This window comes from Dendrobium catenatum, unplaced genomic scaffold (assembly GCF_001605985.2).
Source record: "Dendrobium catenatum unplaced genomic scaffold, ASM160598v2 fragScaff_scaffold_1639, whole genome shotgun sequence".
Taxonomy (NCBI): Eukaryota; Viridiplantae; Streptophyta; class Magnoliopsida; order Asparagales; family Orchidaceae; genus Dendrobium; species Dendrobium catenatum.
This window is the reverse complement of record NW_021320101.1, coordinates 693850-703824: the sequence shown is the minus strand read 5'-3', so window position 1 is coordinate 703824 and position 9975 is coordinate 693850. Positions and strand designations below refer to the sequence as shown.

Genomic DNA, 9975 nt, shown 5'->3' with positions numbered 1-9975 from the left:
ATTTGATACGTTAAAAAAATTGTCTTAATCGTGCACGAATCTCGAGATATATTAAAGTAGAAAACTTTCAAAATTAATCTAGGGATCATATGAACTCCAAATTTAACCACCTTATAGTCAAATTGAATGTCTTAAAGAGACAAACCCAATGACACTGGATCGTCGTCGGACTTCCACCCGGTCGCAGACCGCCCATGGACTTTCACCCCACTGCCGATCGTCGTCGGACTTCCACCCGGCTGCAAACCGAAGCCGGAGTTCCAACCAACCATCGTTGGACCACCATCGGGCCGCCGCTCGCGTGCTAGACTTCTACCTAGCTGCCGACTGCCGCCTAAGATCCACACGGCAGTAGACTGCCGTCAGACTTCCACCAGAACTTCGTCGGACCACTGCTTGGCCGTCGACCGCTGCAGCACTTCCACCTGGCCTTCGACGGCTGCTGGACCTCTCACGACGAACCATTATTGGTCCTTCACTAGGATGCCAAGTACGATCCCTCCGACCTCTGTTGCCCGTCGACTATGGTCCATTTGACCACTATCGCCTGCCAACTATTGTCCCTCTAACCTCCCATTGCCCGCCGACTACTGCCCCTCAGCCCACTGTCACCCGCCAACTATGGTCCGTCCGACCACTGTTGCCCGACTACAGCCTTGCTGGCCGAATGAACAGGCTCGCACTCTCTTGAGAACAACTCTCATATCATTAGATTCTTCCAACTACCACGTTGTAATGTCCTCTATATGATATATATTTACTACATCAAGCAAAGGCCTTCCCCCCATGGAAGGACATCATTTGTAATCAGTATTAAACGCTAATGAAACGATTTTAACTGGGTCAAGCCCCATGATTTTTCTCTTTTTACGAGTTTTCCATATAAAAATATTTGTATCTTTTATTACATTCTCATGTCTCTCTCTTTATTTGTCTGAGACTTAATCTTTGTTTAAAGTTAAGACATTAAACTCTTTCTCTTTGGCCCGTGTTGACATTCATACTTCCTAGCAGTTAATAATCTTAATTATAATAGTCTAGGCTTTTATTTATATGATATTTTTATTTAATTATATAAAAAAACCAAATAAAATAAAAGGTCTTAATATTAAAATAATAATGCTCTTACTTTTGAACAGCCTGACAGCAATATCTTATATTGATATTGCGGACCACAGAAATTGCTGTATAGTGAAGTTGATTAATAGTGTAGATGAAATATCTCTGTCCACTCAGTCATTTCATACGAAATGTACTTCTTGATTTAATAACCCAATTACACATAATTTTTGGTAATTAATCAGTCACCATATTATTAAAAATATTGAATGATTAACAATCGTCGTTGATTAACATGACAAGTAAAACATAACCAGATGATTAGCAAAGAATGAGCTCTGTACTGGACGGGCAAAGTAAAAGGCCAAAACAAGTGGGCCAGATGTTCGATTGCCAAGAAGATGGGCTTTATCCCATATGTGGGCCCAAACCAAGAGAATCTACTCTGGCCTGAATTGTCCAATCAAAACTCCTGTACAAGGCCCCTATCACTATGAGAAATTATTATGTGCAGAGTCCAAATGTGTTCAAACTCAAATCAAAATTAATTACATGACTTGTACACATGATGCATATTAATATATTATACGAGAGATTATTCTGTACGGTTGCCAAATGACACTCTACATCCGGATACCGATCAAAATGAGTCATGTCAGCAATATTGAGCTATGGTATCGAGCGTTTGTACCTCGGTACTGAGGGGTATCAAGCCGCAGGCTTCGGGATCCGGACTGGGTTCCACTTCCACACATAATAATTTTTCGTATCATACACACCCTATGCACAAAGTTGTATACAAACGACTTGACCTATTTTGATTGGAGTCCGAACATAAATTATGTCTAGACTCCACAGAATAATTTCTCTCCCACTACACTACAACGCTCTTTGCTTACTATAAATAAAACTGTAAACCCTATGCCTCTCGACAACTCTCTCTCTCTCTCTCTCTCTCTCTCTCTTACAGAGATCTTGCTGGAGTTCCTACTGTTGGTCCAAATATATCGTCATGAAGGTATGATTCAATGGAATATTTTTGTGGTTTCTAACATCGCATTGATTATTCTTCATTCAGTCTATTAATATCAATCATTCACATTTTTATTATTTTCATAAATATTATCATATTTATTTGTATCTATATTTTGCCTTCAAAAATATTTTTTCTGTAATTTAGAATGAAATTATTTTAATTATTAAAATGCGGCATTCTTAATTATTTTTCCTGGCCGTAGATCTTAGATTGGATGCACCGAAAACTGCACCCAGCCACCAACTACTCTCGGGTTTCTCATACAACGGCTCCAGGTTCGCCTCTCTCTCCTTGGAAGTTTGCTAAAAATGCAAAACTAATATATATATATATATATATATATATATATATAAAGTTGGAGAGATTATTACATGCGGAGTCTGAACCGAAGCTGCGTCCGATTTTTGTGAGTGTGCGTAACAAAAGCGCAGTGGTGAACAATAAATGCTCTTTTACTATGCACACTCATAAAAATCGGATAATTCTCCAATCTGAACTCCGCACATAACAATCTTTCCGAAGGATGACCTCAAGTTCTATTTTAAAAATAATGGCATTTCTTAATACCATTAGAATCCTACTTAACATCTCTTAGATGAGTCTTTTTTGGACCATCTTCTTCCATGAGCTACCAAGTATTAGGTCGGTGTGATCTCAACCCGTCGGGTTAACTGTTGAGGCTGTGGATCCCTTTTAGCTTGGACAACACGTTATAGGTGAACCAATGCAACCATTCCTTGCTTGTCAGTTGTCAGTGCCCTCTAAACCCAAAATTCTTTTAGGAACTCTCCCAACACCATTTTGGTCGGTGCTTAGAGCCAAGCTATTGATCATTACCCACATATATGTTGTTGTTTAGCATTCCCTTCCCATCCCAACTGACGATAAATTATTTCGTGCGGAGTCCAGACGGAAAGTTTCTGTCAGCACTGTGAGTGTACAAATAGTTTGTACACAGTTTGAATCAAAATATATATAAAAGTTATACACAATGTGTACACTCATAATCCGGACAAAAAATTTCCGTCCAGACTCCGCACGGAATAATTTCTCCCAAGTGACACCCTCTCCTCCTGAAACTCTCCCAGCACTACAGGTCAATTGGTGCCACTTCTTCTGCCCAATTAATTCCCTCTATGCCTGAAACTCTCTGCAGTTAATCTGTGCCTCCATTTATATTTGGTTAACACATTAGAATTGAAGCAGATTGATTAATGGTATCATCTTGCAAGCCCCTGAAAAAGTTTGAGATCTACACGAATTCTTTTGAAATTTGTATAAGATAAAGAAGAAACATTTTCTCAGGAGGCCATGGCCAATCTTCCTCTGTACTCCTTTTTAAGCGTTTAAAGAAGTATTAGTATTCATCTTCTGAGCTCGATCTTTTAGCCAATCAAGTCCTCTAGGCCCAACTACAGATTCCTCCAGTATCCTTTGGCTCCTCTGTTAGCGTTAGAAATTCTCATTTAAAGCAGTGGAAGATTAAACTAATTTTGAATACATAAGTAGCTTAGATCTAATAGTGATATTAATATATTTGTACTACTCACAAAACTTGTGAGTTAAATCCTAACTGATTAAGCTCCATATAGTTTCCAAAAAAAGTTTTTAATGCAAAAATTTAAGAATATATATAGTGTAGCAGATATATAGTACTTAACTTGATGCAACCCAAAGGATCGGCAGTAGCACAAGGATCTCCGGCAGAAGAATCTGAAACCAAAGAAAAGCAAATAAAACGAAAGGAACAGGGAGAAAACTCTTCCCAGAATAGAGAACTGTATTTTTCTTGTAATATGGTAAAAAGCTGCCTTTCTTCTTACACTTGGTGTATAAGTATACCTCTTGTCCTCCGTGTAAATCTATTTTTCTAATAATAAGCTAACCATCAAAAAGTGAAATAACATTCTACTAACATAAAATAATACTAGAGTAGTGGAGACAGAGCAAATAACGGAATACTGAGCAAGTAACAGAATACGGGATTGGGTCTCTTTATGCACTGCATCATAACTACTTATGAAGATATTATAAATATCTTTGTATAAATTGATTTTGAAAGGTTATGGGACAAAGTGTCTCATTGATTTACTTGATAGCTAATAAGACGAAATGGTGTAGATAGGCATGATGAAGAATCGATCTAATATAAAGATCATTGATGTAGTTGTTCTCATCTTGGTCTAATAACATTCTACTAACATAAAATAATACTAGAGTAGTGGAGACAGAGCAAATAACGGAATACTGAGCAAGTAACAGAATACGGGATTGGGTCTCTTTATGCACTGCATCATAACTACTTATGAAGATATTATAAATATCTTTGTATAAATTGATTTTGAAAGGTTATGGGACAAAGTGTCTCATTGATTTACTTGATAGCTAATAAAACAAAATGGTGTAGATAGACATGATGAAGAGTCGATCTAATGTAAATATCATTGATGTAGCAGATCTCATCTTGGTCTATTGGTTAGGGCATTGACTGCTAATAAAGAGATTTTGGGTTCGAAGCTAGTGTATGTAATATATGCGTGAACTTTACTTAATGACTTAAATGTAAAAAAAAATAAAAAATAAAAAAGTGAACATCATTGATGTAATGTTTGGAAGACAAACACAAATATCAAAAGTTACATCAATACCAACTTCATATTTTCATGATTTCGTTCATGTTTTAAACAGGCCTAATAAAATGAATAGATATATAATCTTTAATCTTATATAATTATAGAAGTACAACAGAATATCTTATTTTATAATAATAACATCAAAATCTCTTCAGCGCATATTTTTTTTTTGGCAAATATTACTTTTATATGGCTTAAAATATCAGTAATTAACTATTTTTTGGACCAAAATGCTAGAAAGTTTGTTTATGATGAAATTATCCTCTTGTATATATGTATACCGTTTATTAAATAGCAAGCAAATTAGGTTCGAACTAAATTGAATATGATTTTTTTAAAAAACTAACTCAAATCTTTATTTGAACATTGTTTGAATCTTATTCTAAAGGAGGTTCAAACTTGTTTTTGCATGGTTTAAATAAAGTTTGAATCAAATTTAAACTTTCATTTATATTGTCCAATTTGCAATGCCTTCACCAAATAGTCATTTGCATGCCGTTGTTCTATAGATGCCATCATCAGGAAATATTGTTTTGTGCTGATGCCAAACGTTGTCCGGAGACCAGCCCGAATGCGCCACATCATCCCTTCGCTCAATACCGCGGCTCGGTACCACTGACATGTCTGCACCTGATTCATCTTCGGACGTATAACTACAAAGCTCGTTGACATCCTATTCTTCTCACATGCAACAAGTTATGTGGTTGCATTCCTCGGCCGTATAAGCTTTAACTGCAAAATTTATCCCGTCATACAATGCTTATTTTCAAAACGTACCCCCACCAAGCTCCTATCGCAAAATGCTCTCCTTCTATCACACCGCATATTCCATTGGCAAATCCCCAACGAGCTTCCGTGCTCAAATCCTCTTTTCCTATTTGTTGATGAGGGCCCTATCAAGCTCAGGTCACGATCCATCGGTTCCTTCTACTGCGAGCTATTATCACAAAATTCTCTCCTTTTCACATGCAATTGATTTTGCTGACAAGTCTCTCTGAGCTACTATAATCAAATCCTTTTCTTATCACGTGCCATTGGTCCCATTTGTGAGCTACACTCGAGCTCATGTTACGAAAACTATTCTCCTTTCATGTGATGGTCCCATGCAAGATGCATACTTCATTGAGGTTTAATACTTAGTTCATGAATAAAAATGAGGGTAATTTCATTTGAAATAAAATTTTGTGCATATTTATCTAAAAAACAAACAACGGGTTTATTTCTTCAAATATGATTATTATGATTTTATAAAATAAAAAATTTTCAAATTTTTAAAACTTTAATTACTTTTTTTTTGTTGTAGCACACTTAAATAAACAGATTGAATAATTCAATTTAATAACATAAGTACTGGCCTTGCAAATTTTTTTAAAAAACATGCTTGTAATGTCCCCCACTCCCCACAAAAGAATGTTATTTTCAGTAAACAGACAAAGCAAAAGCTTCCAAAAACCTCTCACTGTGCAAAATTGCAAATAATCCTCCACTACAATCTATTTTCTTATGTTTTGTAGCTTTCGAATGCGACATCGTCGATCTAATCGATCCGGCCCACCAGCCCCCGTCGGCGGCCGGAACCGAGCCCGACACCGAAACACCACTCCTCCTCCACGCTAGTCTCGCCGGAATCCTCACCATCGGCACTCTCGGCCACTCTCATCCTTTCTTTCTCCCTTACTTCTCCGAAGAGCCAAAGCTCGAGTTTCCGGTGAAAGAAATTCAGGTGCCGGCGAAGCCTCCCGCACAAATACCTTCTTTACAGCCCGGAGCAGAGTATTTGATGATCGAAACAGAGCAGTTTGTTGTTGAGGTTAATGTTCCGGAGGAGAAGCTGATGGTCGAGCCGTTGCTTAAGGAAGAGAAAGAGAGAAAGGAGAGGACGACGCTTGCTGATCTGTTGTCCACCGAGTCGGCTAATAACGGACGCAAACAATCACCCGCCATTGCCGGCGTAAATAAAAGCGCTCCTCCTTTGAAATTGAAGAGTGGGGCTAAGGAGGAAAAGCAGGTTAAGAGGAAGAAGAAAGGAGATTATTTTGGATCATCAAAGTCGGAGACTGTTGCTGCTGCTCAAAGGATACAAAGAGTAATGTTTTATCATTTGTTACGGCTTACTCTGTTTTTTTCTGTTTGTGCAGTCCAGTCTAGTTTAAAATTTTCTACCGTTGGAATGGTGACGTGGCAGATGATAACGAGGATGGTGAAGAAGAAAATTCATCCGGAGGCGGCGGCGACTGGAAGAAAGGGCGGAGGAGCGGCCGTCGTTGCAGCTGATCTGCTTCTTCTCAGCCGCGGCGACGCGGCATAGTAGTTGCGTACGTCTCACACTTTTACTTTGATCTTATGGGCTTATGGGCCTGGCCCATAGTTTATACTTTTGAAAACATGAAATTTAAAAAGTAATCATTAAAGAAGTAGAATATAATTAAAAATATATATAATAGTTTTATACTTAAGCTCCTTTACATTTTAAATATATTTCATAATAATATTTTTTAAACGAGCCGGCTAATGAGCCGACAAGTGGAGTTATGATTGGCACAAATTTGATTAGTTAGCTCATCTGATTTAGCTCACGAACCATATATAAATAAGGCTTGAGCTAGCTCATAAGCCTGTTTAACTTACCACCATAATCTATTTTTTTAGTTGTCAACTTTTATTTAAAATATTATTTCAAAGTTAATATACCTTTTAAGGATGCAACTTAAATGAAAAAAAAAACCCACGGATACTTAGTTTGGTTGGTGAGCGAGTACGATTGGGAACCCATCGAGCAATATTGCCTCTTAAGTGGGGCCCAATCAAGTGCGGACCTGGAGATTTTTGAGGTGAGTGCCTCTTCTAGGTCAACTGAGGATTAGTCACGCCGTCAATCACCCTTTTAAGGATAGCGGGTGGATACCCGTTCAAAAAATATATATATTATAAGTAATTAGAAGAATGTATTTTAAATTTGACATGCAGCAATGATTTAATCAAGCTCTTACATATCCATCTTTGCTGTATATATATAATTTCATGATATAAATGACAAACTTGGTGTCATGTCATGCAGACACAAAAGAACAATGAGGTGATAGCTACAATGAGTGCAATGTTCTTCCCATTCCTTGCTGGAAATATCTCCTTGAGAAGATATTAATCAATGGTGTTTTTTTACTGTAAGCTTAATTATCTGTAGTGATTGTTTTTTTGTTGATTAATTTATGTTCTTGCAATTTGGTTCTTTTGATCCATCAATCATGGAAAGCCCTTCTGTTTGCTTTCTTAATTGTATAATTTTGGATTCCTAATTAGTTTTGGGAGTATGGACCTGGTTCATTCAAATGTTTCCTTTCATCATTGGACCTGCTCAAAGTATGTAATATGTGAAACATATATTTTTTAATTAAGTTCAATTTTATTTAACTATCCAAGGGGCAATTTGGTTTGATAAAATAAGAATTTAGAGTAAAAGGAATATAGAGAAAAAAAATAAATAAATGCATTGAAAATGTTTTTGAATTGTTTTTTTTTTTAGTCTACTACAGATGCATGATTTTATTAATATATTTATTTAGTTTGGTTGAAAGGAGAGAATGCAAAGTAAAATAACAATGTATTTGAAGCAATACTTGATCTAAGATGGTGAAAGACGAGTGTGGTGGTGGACGGTGACGATGGACACGACCGACTATGGTGATGACAGAGATGGTGGGTAGAGATGAGCAGGGAGGGCTTAATTTGATGATCATGATTAAAGTATGTATTTTCAACACAAATGTTGTGACGCCCGAGAATTAAATTTGAAAGAATTATCTATTTTCTCTTTTTAAAAATATATCAAAGCTTCTATGAATTATCAATATAAATAATAATCAGCAAATGCAACTAACAATTACATGCCTCAAAATATTGCACTGATCCCTCGACGTAGTAGTTAATATATATGTTTTAATTCTAGCCAATGTCAATCATTACTTTATATAAGTAATAAAAATCTTCAAAATAATAATAATAAAATCAATATGTTCAATGAAGTCAAAAGATATACGATAAATAGTATTATCACCAAATGAATCATGTTAGTATGTTAAGATATATTATATTAATATTAATAACAGTCCGAATTATCAATCTATCAACCAGTTTAATGAATTATAAATAAGATAAATATCATCATAAATATAATTATGAAAAGCAAGGCATGGCATTCAATTTTAATGTGGTGTTTTCTTATGTACATATGTTATATGTCATAGCTCTTAATTTATCAATTTTCACATGTGACTTTCAATAATTATTTAAGAGTCATCACTCTCTACCCGTCGACATAATTCAGTCAATCAGTTAGAATCTATAACTAAGACAACACCACAACCTTTTATTTAAAAGAAAGTCTATTGGCTCACCTTCATATATAGGATATTATATTTTAAGAGCTAACATGTATTCATTGTAGTGTTAACAGCTAGCCTTCCTTAATTACATGTAAATGATATCTTTTTTAATGCAATGTAAATCATGTCATGTACGAAATACATAAATGTATAAATACAGGTGTTGCATCCTAGAATATTTGTGGTGGTAAAGAAATATTAAATTCAACGTTTTAGCTTTGTACGAAGATCCAACACACAATCGGATAAAAGAGAGGGTGTAGCATTCATAAGAGACACCAAAATTTTTTACGTGAAAACCCTTGAAAATGGGGAAAAACTAAGGGGCATGACCAAGTACGAACGAATATACTAGTGTTTGTAATTGATTACAAATGAGACCCTTCCTTGGGGGGAATGCCTTGGATTGATGTAGCAAACATATATCATATAGAGTGCACTACATGGTGGGAATTGAAAGAATCAATATTAACATGTTTGTTTGGTCGACAAGACCATAGTCGATGGGCGACGAAGATCTAAAAGACCGTAGTCACGTGATAGTGGTCAGAAGGACTGTTATATGGCGATTGAGGTCAGAAGGACCGTAGTCGATGTGCAACAGAGGTTGGAAAGATCATAGTCTAGCAACAAAGGTCGGAAGGACCGTTGTCTGGCAATGGAGGTCGGAAGGACCATAGTCAGTAGGCAATAGAGGTCGAAAAGATCGTTGTATGACGATAGAGGTTGGAAGGACCGTAATCAGGCGACGGAGGTCAAAAGGACCGTAGTCACCATATGTGACGCCCTCATTCCAGAAAACACTCCAGAAATCAGCCGTTTTCAATGCACTGATCGGCCTGGACGATCTCAATATCGTCCCGGC

The 9975-nt window shown here is 36.5% G+C and overlaps 1 protein-coding gene across 2 annotated transcripts; it reads left to right on the top strand.

Annotated features, from left to right (window-relative positions):
- The first annotated feature begins 2009 nt into the window (after positions 1-2009).
- On the top strand, positions 2010-8070 carry LOC110110592. Of its 2 annotated transcripts, XM_020842151.2 has the most exons (5): positions 2012-2077; positions 2298-2370; positions 6243-6814; positions 6914-7043; positions 7787-8070. In XM_020842151.2, exons 1-4 carry the CDS (start codon positions 2072-2074, stop codon positions 7034-7036), a joined length of 774 nt encoding a protein of 257 aa, XP_020697810.1. In that variant the 5' UTR covers positions 2012-2071; the 3' UTR covers positions 7037-7043; positions 7787-8070. The 2 variants fall into 2 exon arrangements, with proteins under 2 accessions (XP_020697809.1, XP_020697810.1); XM_020842150.2 differs by having other exon boundaries at positions 2010-2077; positions 6243-7043.
- The last annotated feature ends 1905 nt before the right edge of the window (positions 8071-9975 follow it).